General features: G+C 35.8%; 3 protein-coding genes across 5 annotated transcripts; 2 read left to right on the top strand and 1 right to left on the bottom strand.

The window, feature by feature from the left end:
- Positions 28 to 982, bottom strand: LOC105170986. Its single transcript, XM_011091967.2, has 2 exons — positions 591 to 982; positions 28 to 387 (listed from the first exon to the last, which is right to left on the bottom strand). The coding sequence occupies exons 1-2, from the start codon at positions 824 to 826 to the stop codon at positions 285 to 287; spliced, it is 339 nt and encodes a 112-aa protein (XP_011090269.1). The 5' UTR covers positions 827 to 982; the 3' UTR covers positions 28 to 284.
- LOC105170985 (protein AIR2) lies at positions 2,608 to 7,058 on the top strand. The gene is made up of 8 exons (XM_011091966.2): positions 2,608 to 2,986; positions 3,114 to 3,167; positions 3,659 to 3,778; positions 3,857 to 4,015; positions 4,954 to 5,103; positions 5,194 to 5,310; positions 5,856 to 5,963; positions 6,144 to 7,058. Exons 1-8 carry the CDS (start codon positions 2,702 to 2,704, stop codon positions 6,591 to 6,593), a joined length of 1,443 nt encoding a protein of 480 aa, XP_011090268.1. The 5' UTR covers positions 2,608 to 2,701; the 3' UTR covers positions 6,594 to 7,058.
- LOC105170984 (structural maintenance of chromosomes protein 3-like) lies at positions 7,714 to 15,244 on the top strand. Of its 3 annotated transcripts, none has more exons than XM_011091963.2 (11): positions 7,714 to 7,874; positions 8,193 to 8,287; positions 8,370 to 8,445; positions 8,561 to 8,599; positions 11,798 to 11,865; positions 11,954 to 12,022; positions 12,131 to 12,216; positions 12,864 to 12,942; positions 13,016 to 13,133; positions 13,206 to 13,374; positions 15,015 to 15,244. In XM_011091963.2, the coding sequence occupies exons 2-10, from the start codon at positions 8,273 to 8,275 to the stop codon at positions 13,292 to 13,294; spliced, it is 639 nt and encodes a 212-aa protein (XP_011090265.1). In that variant the 5' UTR covers positions 7,714 to 7,874; positions 8,193 to 8,272; the 3' UTR covers positions 13,295 to 13,374; positions 15,015 to 15,244. The 3 variants fall into 3 exon arrangements, with proteins under 3 accessions (XP_011090265.1, XP_011090264.1, XP_011090267.1); XM_011091962.2 differs by having other exon boundaries at positions 7,715 to 7,874; positions 8,239 to 8,287; XM_011091965.2 differs by lacking the exon at positions 8,561 to 8,599 and having other exon boundaries at positions 7,715 to 7,874; positions 8,239 to 8,287.

Here is a 15,431-nt window from a genome sequence, read left to right as displayed (position 1 = left end):
ATTTTACGACTCTTTCATTTGTCCAAATTTTGACGAAATATCAACAACTGATACATTTACAAAATGGTAAAAGTGTAAATGTAATACACACCACAATAATTTCAAATGATTGTCTGGGAGAGGGAACAAAGCAATTGCTTTGCATAATCGAAAATTAAAATTAAAATCAGCTTAAGTAGAAAAAAAAAAAAAATCAATCTCCAAAACCCTAATTATCTACATTGTGATTCACTGAAGTCCATATATTTAAAAATATTTGTACATTGCCGTATGAAACTTATGAGTTAATCATCAAGTTCCAAGGGCTTGAAGTACTTTCCGTCTATAAGATAAGTACCAATACTAAGACGAACTGCCCACACATCCTTAGGCTTTCTCGAAACAATCCTGCAAGTGAATTAGAAACCATCAACACTCAACCTTAGAAAACTTAACAATTGTGCTCCAACCCGCACAATATTGTTGAAAAAGAACAAATAAAATGACAATTAACCAACAATAATAATTAACTCGAATTAACAATGTCAACACGTACGTATAACCTAAAAACGTATCACTATGAAGAGTATAGAAAACAAATATGGATATACCTCCCGACATCACCGGGCTTAACTAAGCCCGCGTTAGCACGCAAACAAGGGACGGAAGCGGCAGTCTTGAGCAGCTGAGGAGCCTCAACCACAATAATGGGAGACCCAATTTCAAGTCTCGACTCCTTTGCACTCAAATTTGAAGCTTCGTTCAACTCACACTTTGTGACCAGAACTTGGCTCCTTAGGCTGCTGATTGGCCTTGAAAATGGGATGGAGGAGAGGCTGAATGCCATTGGAATGGACGTTTGGTGAGATACAACAAGAAGATTATGTGCTTGTGGTTCTCACTTCTCTACATTCTTTTCCATTTCTTGTTTTATTTTTCCTTTTTTTGATTTTTTGGTGAGAATTTGTGGACCAATGTATTGGATAAGGGGTGTTTTTCCATATGCCTATGCAATGTGTGGATATATTTTTCCGTGCTTGGGGGTTTGAAAAATCTAGGCACAACAAATCCCAAATATTAAGGACACTTAAAATAAGTGTTATTAGATATGACGGCATCTAGTATATGTGTGTATATTTTTTAGTAAAGTTTTAATTTTTTTGAAACTCACAATTTATTTGTTTATATTAAAATTTAGGGTGAATAGCAGTTTATCCTCGTGCGATCTTTCAAATGAGCAAATTATCCTCATGTGATTTTTAGAAAATACATAGAGATAAATTGTTATTTCTTGCATATGGGGTAATCTGTTCCATTTGCAATATCACAAGGAGGTTGCTTGCATTTTTCCCTTAAAATTTATCATTGTCTTATAACCTCACATACACAACTGTCTTGTAATTTTTTTTACTGCACAATTATCAATACATACTTTATTCAAATTAAATGAATAATTGACACCTCGTACAATATAGGTTGTATTGATAACGATGATTATCTATACATACAAAACAAATACTAATATATTATTTCAATTAACAACAAGCTTAAACAAAATGGAAGTAAATTTACTTTTTGTGTATATGTAATTTTATGAAATTAATTTTCTAAAGAAACTTAATTGAGTAGTTAATTTGACATGAGTTGGGAAGTTAAACGATATTTTTGGTAATATAATAATTTGGTGTAGCAGGATAAAGACTACCACTTCGAATCTATGAACCCTCTTCACTTTATAATAGCATAGATGTACGTGAATATTTGGATCATATCTTTTAATTTTATTTGCCACATAAACTACCATAATTTTAAATTGAATTTTATATAAATATGCGATTGATTTACAGATTTTTGGGGTCAGCAATATAATTTAAACTTACTGTTGTGTCTAATAACACTGTTTTATTATTGATATTTTTCATATTTAATTTTAGATTACTCATCAAATTGCTCATTAATAAAGTCTAAACTATTTATAAACTATAAGGTTTTTTTTTCTTTTTTTCTGTAGTGAAGGCATAAAATTAATAATTATAAATCATCATTGTATAACTATCAAATTATTAAATAATTATTATACGAATAAATAAGTATGAAAAGAACAGTAGGTATTTAAACTCGATAACTTTTTGAATTTTTTTCCAAAATTTTGGTTTTATCAGCTGGGCTAGGTTTTATTGATGCTGATCTGAGAAATTGAAATTTACTGTCATATTAAAATATTTAAATTTTAATATTCCAAGACAAAAAATAAATTTAAATTATTTCATAATTATTTTTAGGCTTTTTAAATTTATAAATTTTTGTAATTGCCCAAAGACCACTCGTGTTGTATTTAGATTGATGTATTTGAAATTTGAGGAAAATTTTGAATAAAAGTATTTTCAATGGCTTCATATTAAAAGAAGTTTAAAATTTATAATTTTTTAATTATAATATAATTCAAAGTTAGAGTTGAAAATTTTGAAGTTATAATTATTTAAATAATTTATTATTAAGAATTTGTAAAGTTTCCAAAGTTAGAGTTTTCGCGTAATTGGGCTCAGATTAAAAGAGGCGGGCCTTCTAGGCCCATGTAAAGGCCCAATGTAATTTCTACTCATCTGATTATCCTTTCAAACTGCCAGGGTTAGGGTTAGGGTTTGAATCTTTAACTGCTGGGGATTACTATAGTTCTCCTTCTATTCAGCGTAATTCATTTCCAGAATCATCGTTGATTGATATGGGAAAGAAAGAGAAGAAGGTGAAAGCGGAAGAGTATTCTTCACCTGAAGAAGATAAAAGAAAGAGGAAAAATCCAATTGAAGCTGCTATCAGTGATGATGATGCAGAGGCCAACGAGGACCTCAGCTTGAAAATCGTTCAGAAAGCCATGCTGCGAACTTGTAGTATTGATCCCCGAAGCAATGGGGTTTCTGAAATAGTTACGAATTTGAAGGAAGAGAAGAAGAAAAAGGAGAAAAAGAAAAGGAAGAAGAGCGACGGATTTGAAGTTCCGGTGGATCCTGTAAGCATTTAATATAAATTGATTTATAGAGGAATTATTGTATTATCAATGGGTTAAGTTGTGCCTATTTGCTGATTAGTGAAGTCGGGGTTTCTTACTAGTTCATGTAATTTGAAACATGTTTCAGGGTTCAACTGACGTAGATACGGGTTTTAGAGATTTCTGCGGAGACTTGTTTCTGGTAGTCTCCATTGGAGTCTTGATTGATTCTGTTTATGAATCGGTGTTGATGTTTCTGAAAACTGGGGGTTGATGTTCTGTTTCTTCACTGTTCCGCGAGATGAATAGTTAACATTGAAGCGTGTTTTCTTGCTGAGTAGAGATTGGGATAGTCGTAAGGATGGTGATTGTATTTCTATTCATAGGACAGGCACTAGAGGCTGGCTAGGTAAAATGTAGTATCAAAATTTTCTGCTGGCTAAGAATGAAACTGGATGTAAAGCATGAGATATTATTTTCCCCTGAAAACAATTTCCATGATCAGTTTTATAGAGAAAAAAGTTGTTTATTTGGAAATCTCTCCATTGCTCTGATTGGTCTGCCTTAAATGTTGTGTTTTCTTTCTATTACACTGAATTGAATGGTGTGTTATAAGTTGTTACCTACTATGTGTATTGAACTGGGATGCTGGATCTGATCTACTACTGTTTTTTCTTTTCTCAATTTTCTTAGGTGGATAATGTGATTGACAAAGAAAAGACAGAGGCTGATAAAGCCATTGAGATTTCTGATAAAGCAGTTGAAACAAATCCTGTTGACGTGTTGGACAATGCTGTTCTGAGGAAGCTTCTTGTGAGTTCAAGTAACTTGTGTACAAGCATCATTTTTCAGATATCAACATGTCGTTTATTATGATTGCCATGATGTCAGCGGGGGCCTAGGTACTTCGATCCTCCAGACAACAGTTGGGGAGCATGCTATAATTGTGGGGAAGAGGGTCATACAACTGTCAACTGTACTTCAGCCAAGCGCAAGAAACCTTGTTTCGTGTGTGGGAGTTTTGAACATAATGCGAAACAATGTTCCAAGGTTTGTGCTCATATATTGCTTGCTCGACAAATGTTTACTATAATCTATGACAATTAACATGGTTCTTGATATGATGGTTTTGTAACTACTATCAGTCGCAGGAAGTTATTGTGCTGTTTTATTTCCATTTGGGGTCTTCCTATTTGATAAACAGTTTTTCTTGTTTTAATTGCAAGCATTTTTTTTATCCTGTGTGAATCTCTGGCACGTTTATTTTTGTACCTTTCTCCTACGAAGAAGTAGTCCTACATTAAGAACATATGTAGACTTATTTGCATTGAACTTTTTGCTAAATTCTGCCTTGCTTATATAGTTTCTTTTCCTTTCTTTTTCTTGCTAAAGTAGTTATAGCTGGTGGCACAGATTTGATTGAAGATGTACATGTTCTCTTTCTCTATTTGCCTCTTTTTTACCCCAGTTTTGGATTAGAGATTTAACATCATATGGTTTTGAAATTGTTCTGCCTCTAGTAAGATGTATTTAGTGAAGGTTGCTATTGAAGACAGATGCTCCCATAGGTATGCAATTTGGAAACAGTATGTGAGTTACTGTCATATGCCTGGATAATAACTGTACCTTTATTCACATAGTATTATAGGTTGGCTGAGATGAAGTGAGTAGTACTTTGCTGAAAGACGAAGGAGAATGAATGTTAATATTTTTTGAGAGATATTGCTGGTCTGCACTGATGTCCTGAAGATTTCACTTGTATACACAACACATTTATGCTATAGATCATTCACCCGCCTCCGGGATATTTCTGAGATACCTTTCCTGTATGGTTCAAGTTTATTGTCAATAAATATTATGGTATGTGACTTTGAATAAAATCTATTGTGTTATTCAAGGCCCCTTTTTATATTTATATGAAGTTATTGCTTAGAGATTGTCTCTGGATGCAAAAATCTTGATTTTAACTATCTTTTTCTATCTGGCAGGGACGCGATTGCTTTATATGCAAGCAACACGGGCACCGTGCAAAAGATTGTCCTGAGAAAAACAAGAGTTCTAAGATATGTCTAAAATGTGGGGATTTGGGACATGATATGTTCTCATGCAGGAATGACTATTGCCCTGATGATCTCAAGGTCTTTACTTCAGGGGATTACTCGATAATGTCTGTCTTTCTTCTCAGATCTATTTAATTTTCTGTTCATACCTGGAATTTTGTTTTGCAGGAAATACAATGTTACATTTGCGGAAGATTTGGCCATCTCTGTTGTAGAAATTATAGCGATCCTGGTCCAAGAGAGGTTTCCTGCTATAGATGTGGGCTGTCAGGCCATACTGGTTTGGTGAGTTCAATCTACATGCCTATCTGGGTCAGTTTGATAAGTCTAATTGACGCATTAAGAGAAAGGTTCAGGACTTGAACCTTTTGTTGTATGTGATGAAATATTTTTATATTTTGATTGAGAAACTGTAATGTAGCTCTCTCTATTCTTGTTTGATCTCATTTAACAAGCCAGTTGCAGAAAGTTTAGGTTACCATTCAACTTTACCAATTTGTATGTTGCCAGTTTATGATATGATCTGAAGAGTCCGCATTAGTATGTGAATGATTCATGTTCCCTGAAGTGGGACTACAAACTCATGGTAAGGGTATGCCTTCTGCAGTGACTTCTCTTTATGAAGTAACCTAGAAAAAGAAGTCTGGATTCTGTTTGATGATAGGGAGAAGAGGCTGGGGGATTTGATAGGGGCTCTGTTGGCTTCTGAGCTCATCACAAAAAAGTAGTTTTGTTCAGCTAGGAAGCCTCATATTGTCATCAATGTCAGCATCCACAGTTTTGTTTTTTTGATGCATGCTCGATTACCTGATAGTTTCTTATTCATGCAGGCTTGTACAGGGTCTCATTGGGACACAAATGGCATAGTATCTGCTCATTCATGCTACAAGTGTGGTTTAGAAGGACATTTTGCTCGGGAATGCACCAACTCAAAAAGGGTATGCCAGCAGCTTCCTTTCAGGCTTTCTGATTATCTTGACACTTTAGCATTAATCTTGCCGCGAATTCCTGTTCTTGTAATCTGAACTATTTATGATGTCTTCGTTTATTTTTGCATTCAATGTTATGTAGAGATTTCCCAAATAAAAATACTGAGGTCGGTGTTTATTTTTCACCAGGCTGGTAAGAGAAATCGTGAACCATCAACACCCAAGCAGATATCTTCCAAGAGTAATAGGGATTGGGATCATACTGATGTCAGGTCCGCACCTCATGATCTTGGCAAGTCACGCAGAAAGAAGAAATCCCAGCATGCCGAATTTGCTTCAGCAGTACAGAAGAAGCACAGAGGGGGTTGGATTACTGAAGATCCTGGGGATTATTACAGTACTAAGACCAAATCAAATAATTGGAGATCCCCAGTGACGCCAAAGGACAGAAGATCTAAGATATCCACCTCAAACGGTGATTATGCATCAAGTTCTCGTTCTTCTAAAAAGCCTCGGAAGCTCAATTTTAACAATTCCACATCCAATGGGTCATCAAAATTCTATCATCATAGGTATTCAGCATCAAGATTTGGCAACAGCAGTAATGACTGGGGGGGAAGAAATTATGAATGGTGGTAGATTGTATAAATATGGATGTAGTTATTATTTGGTGTATTTTCTGGCAATATCGGGAGCCACTTTGGATCTATCGGGACTTTTCTGAGACCTAGGTGATGATGCTAGAGATGTTCCCTTGGCCCTCCCCAAATACATCATATATCTGAGAAAGCTGCAAGCAGTACTGCCAATGGCTCCTAGGAACATACGAATGTAAGCTGGTGGAAAGGCCGAATTGGCAGTCCAGTTGTTTTGGGCCATCCTCTTTGGTTTTCCTCATAGGTCAATTTGGTTGAACTGTAGGATATAGATCACTGCATATAATGTTCTGTGCGATGCATACCAAAATCTGCTCTTTTTTTTCAGTTGCCAAATTGTACGATTACCGTGTGAATCTGCCTTTGGATTTTATACTTACATCTCGCCAATTGGTGCAAGCTGTTATAACTTGTTATTCATAAGTATTGTCCTTTCCCATGTTGTTTACCACAGCATCTTATTTTACTTTTTTACGCCTGTAATTTGTCTAAATATCTCTTAAAATATATGTACAATACTACACAAAGAAATTTCACCATCGCTTGAATAAGGGGAAATTTCAATTCAAAACGAGTGTGGCTAAATTTGAATTAAACATATGATATATGACATATGCAATAAACTTGTTTGATTGGTTTACTTTTTAGAGAAAGTGATCAATAATATAACTAGAAGTAATTTGTTTGATTTGATCATATCTGATTTTGGTAAGATTTTTTTCCTCAATAAAATAAAAGAATATGGTAAATTATTCATTTATTATTTTGCCAGTGAGCAAGGCATATTAGTTTAATTCATTATGTAATCAAATTGAAAAAAAAAGGAAATAAAATAATAACAAATGAAATAATTTTAAATATTATATTAGTTTAATTCTTTATGTCACATAATTATCTACATTTCTAGATGAACATTTAATATCCAGGAGTTAAACGAAATCTTAATTTGAATGAAATTGGTCAATTGTCTTTTTTTATTTTAGTTTGTGTAAGTTATTGGTCGAATTAATGGAATTGAACCAGTTTTTCATAATTATTGAATACAACAAATAAAATTAAAAGAAAACGTAAAAAGGGAAATTGTGGAAAGGACAATAGCACTCGTCTGAAAAATCGCGTCTTAAAACGTCAACTCGATTCCCTTCATTTTCATCTCTCTTCTCCCGTCCCCCTTTTTTTCTCTCTCTCTCTCACACACACACACACACTCTCGCGAATTAGACGGAGGTAGTGCTCACAATCATTAACTTCAACCCGCAGATTGGTGAGTTCTTGTTGCATATTTACCGTGTTAGCTTCGCGAATTTATCTCAAAGCGTGCCTCAATTATGTAAAGAACCCTAGACTTCTGCTCCTGCGCAATATCTAACTGTGTTGGTGTTTTGGTTTTCTTTTCTCTTTTTTATGTTTTTCATTATACCTTTAGTTGCTTGGCCTTTTGAGTTTTGGTGTGGTTTTGTTTTGTTTCTGGTTGATTCTTATATTGGCATTTGTAGTGCATGTAATATTCGCGAGTGATTTTAACTGAATTATTTTGTTCTTTTACGTTTATGAGTTTTCTAAGCTATTAATATAAGTTCAGGCAGGGGATGTGATTATTCTGCTCTTCTTCTGCCTTCAAATTGCAGAGGGGTTGCCAGTTAGCTATCCTGGAATCTCGTAATGTATATAAAGCAGGTAATGAATTATCTATTTTATTTGACTTTTCTTTAAAATATGCATACTGATTTATCACTTCTGCACGGGTTCTTTGTTGTAGGTTGTTCTAGAAGGGTTTAAGAGTTACCGGGAGCAAGTTGCAACTGAGACATTGAGTCCCAAAGTTAACTGTGTTGGTACACCATATTTTTCCTTCTATGCCTCGGTTTCTACATTTTATTTTCCACTGTTTACCTCTAGTTTAAGAATGTTTAATGTGCCAGAAAATTATTTTTGATTTGTATTCTGCAGTTGGTGCTAATGGATATGGCAAATTGAACTTTTTCCATGGTATGTTCATCTTGAACATTTGTTTTGTTCTTTGGTTTGTTCTGTTTCCTTGGAATTGATTTAATGAGGACCCTACTTATACTTGCAGCAATATACTTCGTTATAAGTGATCTATTCCATAATTTGCGCAATGAAGAAAGGCAGGCGTTGCTTCATGTATGTTCTGCAGTGAAGCACTTTTGTTATCATAGATCTTGTTCTTATTACGCCAGTGTCTGAAAAAGACCACAACAAAACGCGACTTGAAAAAGGTGCGATCTGGCGTCTGAAAAAGACCATTATTATGCGATATGAGAAAGATGCAATCCAGCGTCTCAAAAAGACAACAAAACGCGACCTGAAAAAGGTGCGATCTGGCGTCTGAAAAAAATCATTATTATGCGATCTGAAAAAGATGCAATCCAGCGTCTGAAAAAGACCACACAAAACGCGACCCGAAAAAGGTGCGATCTGGCGTCTGAAAAAGACCATTATTATGCGATCTGAGAAAGATGCAATGAAAAATACCACAACAAAACGCGACCTGGAAAAGGTGCGATCTAGCGTCTGAAAAAGACCACTATTACACGACCTGAAAAAGGTGCGATCTGGCGTCTGAAAAAGACCACAACAAAACGCGACCTGAAAAAGGTGCGATCTGCCGTCTGAAAAAGACCATTATTATGCGATTTGAGAAAGATGCAATCCAGTGTCTGAAAAAGACTATTATTATGTGATCTGAGAAAAGATGCACTCCAGTGTCTAAAAAAGACCACAACAAAACACGACCTGAAAAAGGTCTTTTTCGACCTGGCGTCTGAAAAAGACCATTATTATGCGATCTAATGCAATCCAGCGTCTGAAAAAGACCACAACAAAACGCGACCTGAAAAAGGTGCGATCTGGCGTCTGAAAAAGAACATTATTATGCAATTTGAGAAAGATGCAATCTAGCGTCTGAAAAAGACCACAACAAAACGCGACCTGAAAAAGGTACGATCTGGCGTTTGAAAAGACCATTATTATGCAATCTGAGAAAGATGCAATCCAGTGTCTCAAAAAGACTATAACAAAATGCGACCTGAGAAAGATGCGATCTGGCGTCTGAAAAAGACCATTATTATGCCATCTGAGAAAGATGCAATCCAGCGTCTGAAAAAGACCACAACAAAATGCGACCTGAAAAAGGTACGATCTGGCGTCTGAAAAAGACTATTATTATGCAATCTGAGAAAGATGCAATCCAGTGTCTGAAAAAGACTATTATTATGCGATCTGAGAAAGAAGCACTCCAGTGTCTGAAAAAGACCACAACAAAACACGACCTGAAAAAGGTGCGACCTAGCGTCTGAAAAAGACCATTATTATGCGATCTGAGAAAGATGCACTCCAGTGTCTGAAAAAGACCACAACAAAACGCGACCTAAAAAAGGTGCGATCTAGCGTCTGAAAAAGACCATTATTATGCGATCTGAGAAAGATGTAATCCACCGTCTGAAAAAGACCACAACAAAACGCGACCTGAAAAAGGTGCGACCTGGCGTCTGAAAAGGACCATTATTATGCAATCTAAGAAAGATGCAATCCAGCATCTGAAAAAGACTATTATTATGTGATCTGAGAAAGATGCACTCCAGTGTCTAAAAAAGACCACAACAAAACACGACCTGAAAAAGGTGCGACCTGGCGTCTGAAAAAGACCATTATTATGCGATCTGATGCAATCCAACGTCTGAAAAAGACCACAACAAAACGCGACCTGAAAAAGGTGCGATCTGGCGTCTGAAAAAGAACATTATTATGCAATCTGAGAAAGATGCAATCTAGCGTCTGAAAAAGACCACAACAAAACGCGACCTGAAAAAGGTACGATCTGGCGTCTGAAAAGACCATTATTATGTAATCTGAGAAAGATGCAATCCAGCGTCTGAAAAAGACTATAACAAAACGCGACCTGAGAAAGATGCGATCTGGCGTCTGAAAAAGACCATTATTATGCCATCTGAGAAAGATGCAATCCAGCGTCTGAAAAAGACCACAACAAAATGCGACCTGAAAAAGGTACGATCTGGCGTCTGAAAAAGACTATTATTTGCAATCTGAGAAAGATGCAATCCAGTGTCTGAAAAAGACTATTATTATGCGATTTGAGAAAGATGCACTCCAGTGTCTGAAAAAGACCACAACAAAACACGACCTGAAAAAGATGCGACCTGGCGTCTGAAAAAGACCATTATTATGCGATCTGAGAAAGATGCACTCCAGTGTCTGAAAAAGACCACAACAAAACGCGACCTGAAAAAGGTGCGACCTGGCGTCTGAAAAAGACCATTATTATGCGATCTGAGAAAAATGCAATCCAGCGTCTGAAAAAGACCACAACAAAACGCGACCTGAAAAAGGTGCGATCTGGCGTCTGAAAAAGACCATTATTATGCGATTTGAGAAAGATGCAATCGAGCGTCTGAAAAAGACCACAACAAAACGCGACCTGAAAAAGGTGCGATCTGGCGTCTGAAAAAGACCATTATTATGCGATCTGAGAAAGATGCAATCGAGCGTCTGAAAAAGACCACAACAAAACGCGACCTGAAAAAGGTGCGATCTGGCGTCTGAAAAAGACCATTATTATGCGATCTGAGAAAGATGCAATCGAGCGTCTGAAAAAGACCACAACAAAACGCGACCTGAAAAAGGTGCGATCTGGCGTCTGAAAAAGACCATTATTATGCGATCTGAGAAAGATGCAATCGAGCGTCTGAAAAAGACCACAACAAAACGCGACCTGAAAAAGGTGCGATCTGGCGTCTGAAAAAGACCATTGTTATGCGATCTGAGAAAGATATAATCAAGTGTGAAAAAAACCACAACAAAACGCGACCTGAAAAAGGTGCGATTTGGCGTCTGAAAAAGACCATTATTATGCGATCTGAGAAAGATGCAATCCAGTGCCTGAAAAAGACCACAACAAAACGCAACCTGAAAAAAGTGCGATCTGGCGTCTGAAAAAGACCATTATTATTCGACCCGGATTAGGTTCTTTGTTGTAGGTTGTCATAGAAGGGTTTAAGAGTTACCAAGAGCAAGTTGCAGCTGAAACATTCAGTCCCAAAGTTAACTGTGTTGGTACACCATATTTTTCTTTCTATGCCTCGGTTTCTACATTTTATTTTCCACTGTTTACCCATGTCTCTAATTTAAGAATGTTTAATGTGCCAGAAAATGATTTATTGATTTGTATTCTGCAATTGGTGCTAATGGATCTGGCGAATCGAACCTTTTCCATGGTATGTTCATCTTGAACATTTGTTTTGTTCTTCTGTTTGTTCTGTTTCCTTGGAATTGATTTAATGAGGACCCTACCTATACTTGCAGCAATATGCGTCGTTACAAGTGATCTATCCCAATAATTTGCCCAATGAAGAAAGGCAGGCGTTACTTCACGTATTTTCTTCAGTGAAACACTGTTGTTATCTTTGATCTTGCTTTCATTGTTCTACGAAGTTACCTACAACCTTTATATTGAATGCTCTTTGCTTTTCTGCTTGTCAGGAAGGTGTTGGCCACCAAGTGTTATCTGCTTTTGTGGAGATTGTATTTGACAACTCCGACAACCGTATTCCTATAAGCTTTGGATGGTAACTCTATTTATCTACATGTCTTATGTGAACTGCTGTTTTTCCTTTTTTTCTAATTATGATTTGTCTACTTATTTATGAACTCTTTCAACATTTGTAACTGGACTTTCTGAAGTTATACCACCTATAATATGCTCAAGCTCCAAATTGTTGCACCTGCTTATCTTGAGGTGAATGCACATAGTGTTGGTATTGGAAAGATGTATCATAACTGAGGTCCTCCAGAAGCAACTGGGTCAGAAAGTATATACTGATAGTTAATGAGGATGTCGATAATTTGCATTAGCCATATCTGATTATTGGTTAATAAAGAGATAGCGAAGGATTCATGTTTATCCTATTTCCCATTTGTTTATGCCCTGCATTTATAATGGCATCTCCGTAAGATCTTTATTCCTTTGTCCTGCTTGTTTATGACTTTGTCATTCTACTTTTACGATTGATAAGGAGGAAGTGTGGCTCAGGAGAACAATTGGTGTTAAGAAAGATGAATATTTCTTGGATGGAAAACATATAACGTGTGTATACGCTTGTAGTATTTTTTACTTTGCGTATTCTATGTATTTAGTTATATATTCTTTTCCTTTTTCGTTGTCCATGCGCTTGTTGGATAACTGGATAATGGGTGATGGTTTATGAATTTTCAGGAAGACAGAAGTCATGAATCTGCTGGAAAGTGCAGGATTTTCTCGTTCTAATCCTTATTATGTTGTGCAGCAGGGCAAAGTAAGGAAAATTTTTGCTTGTTGACCTGCTTGGGTTATCCATTCATTCTTCTGATATATATATAATATCGCAGACAGCCTCGTTGATATTGATGAAGGATTCAGAACGATTGGATCTGCTGAAGGAAATTGGTGGGGCTCGAGTTTATGAGGAGAGACAGCATGAAAGTTTGAAAATAATGCAGGATACTGGCAAGTGCTCCTTGAATAGTTTCCTTGTCCGTTTTGTTTTTTGTTTTTGTTTCTAACATCTATTTTCTACAGGTAATAAGAGAAAGCAAATTATTCAAGTTGTCCAATACTTGGATGACAAACTTCGGGAGCTTGATGAAGAGAAAGAGGAGTTATATTAGCAGCTTGACAGGCAGTAAAAGTCTCTAGAATACACGATTATGATAAAGAACTTCATCATGCCAAGCAGATGCTGACGGATGTATGTTACTTCAAACTCTTACAATCTTTGTTTGTTTTAATTGGCAATCAAATGCCCTTTCTGTTGGGGATCTGCATTGCTATTTAAATTACGGAGGATATTATGAATGCTTTCATTAGTAATAACACTTGATCTTTAGTTCGAAGACTTCTTATAGAACAATGATAGAAACCTTGTAGATCTTGATATATCTTATTTTGACCTCATTAGCTTTAAAATTCGGATGTTGTTTAGATTTTCCTTTTTTCTGTAGGATTATAATGCAAATGCAAGGAAAACTAGTCTTATTTTCTGAAACAAAGCAACTATGTGATCCACCAATACTTGACGATGAGACAGATGGAGTTAATTCATAGTTGAGAATGCCAGTGAACTTGTAAATTTCCATAATGTAGTTAATTTACTACTCCACTTTGTCTTATGCAAGTTGCTAATTTCGAAATAGTGTTTATTCATTTTCAGTTTTTAGTAGAAGAAAAATCCGTCCTTATAGGCATTTGTGCACCGATATGCAAAGATAAATAATGGCCCCATTTGCTGCAATAGTTTCATGAACATGTGGATATCTGCATGGGCGAGATGAAAGCATTTAAATTATATGATCTTCTATGAGGACGGATTTTGCTTCTATATCATGTGCAGTAATAGTTCTCTTCAAAATTATTTTTCTTCTTGAAAGGTAATTTTATGAAATCCATGACATTTTTGATAAACCTGGTAAACCAGTGGCTCCAATATGTAAAGCTACTAAGTAGCATTAACTGCTTTCCTGATGGGGTTGAAAAGTATTAGCTCAGAAATAAGACTCGGCATGATACTCTCAAACTTGACATCTTGGACATTGCTTATGCTGATATTTGCCCTACACTCTCAATGTTATTCCAGTATTGGCTGTTTTCCAAGTTCATTGACTGCTTTCTCACTTTAAGATTCTATGTTATCATAAAATTGGGCAACTTATTTTAGCAGGGTACCCATGCGGTAGATTCTGAAAAAGCAAACGTAGTGTAGTTTGCATTTGCAATACACAGAACTTTAAGTGCATGTTCTTATATCTTTTCATATGTTCCTTTGTGTGGTAAAATTTTATGTTTAGTTGACAAGTCTGATAACAAATATGATAACATAATTTTTTTCAGGATCCAGGACGTGAAAATGTAACAAAGCCTAAGAAGTTTGCATCTAGGAGAACTTAGCATCTAACTTCTTTTATTTGTTTTAATGGGAGGTGGATGGTGTATACGAAAATAAACTTGGGAATAGAGTTTTTGTGATCATCGTGATCTTTTATCTCTCTACAAAGTACACTAACTTGAGTCTTAACATCATAATTTAATGATCTTTATATATTATGTGTGTTTCCTCATGGCTAATTAAGAAATGAGCTAATTATTATATGGTCCTTAAATAGATATGTTTCTTTTAACATAGTTCAAGAATACTTTTGTGACTTTCTTGCTCCTATGTTTTGCAGAACTACGCGTACTCGTCTTTACTCTGTGTTTTCTTTGTGCATGTGAATGTTAATAGGTTCATGTAGGTTTCTACTTATCATTTTAGCTTCTAGTGCGTTATAATGATTATGTACCTCATATTTTGGAAGCATCTGGAATAGGTTTGAACTTTGCCATTTGTTGCAGATAGAGGAGAATCGAAACAAGGTTTCTGAAACATCTGCCACAATGTTTAACCAAGTTTGGATGCTCATGAAAAGTGCAAGGAGCTCGACAAGTTACTTAAAGACCTGACGAAAGGAGCTCAAATTTTAAGCAATAGAGAAACAAAGGACAGAAGCCATGAAGAAGCGTGCAAAACTTGAACTTGATGACAAAGACTTCCATGATAAGATTAAGGCAAACATCAAGGCAAAGGTGCTGCTGACCCTTGATCTTCTGTAATTTTGAACTTTGAGAAGTTTGAACATATGAGCGTAAAGTAGTCTACAAGTGAACGCTTTTATTGATGCTTATTTTTCGTATTCCAGGAGGATGCTGTCGCACAACATGAGGTTTTGGAACAAGAAATTGAGGGGTCTTATGCTGAGTCACTAGGATCAA

Source organism: Sesamum indicum, linkage group LG9 (genome assembly GCF_000512975.1).
Source record: "Sesamum indicum cultivar Zhongzhi No. 13 linkage group LG9, S_indicum_v1.0, whole genome shotgun sequence".
NCBI classification, from domain to species: Eukaryota; Viridiplantae; Streptophyta; class Magnoliopsida; order Lamiales; family Pedaliaceae; genus Sesamum; species Sesamum indicum.
Note: the sequence above shows the minus strand (reverse complement) of the source record. Positions and strands in the feature narration are given on the sequence as shown.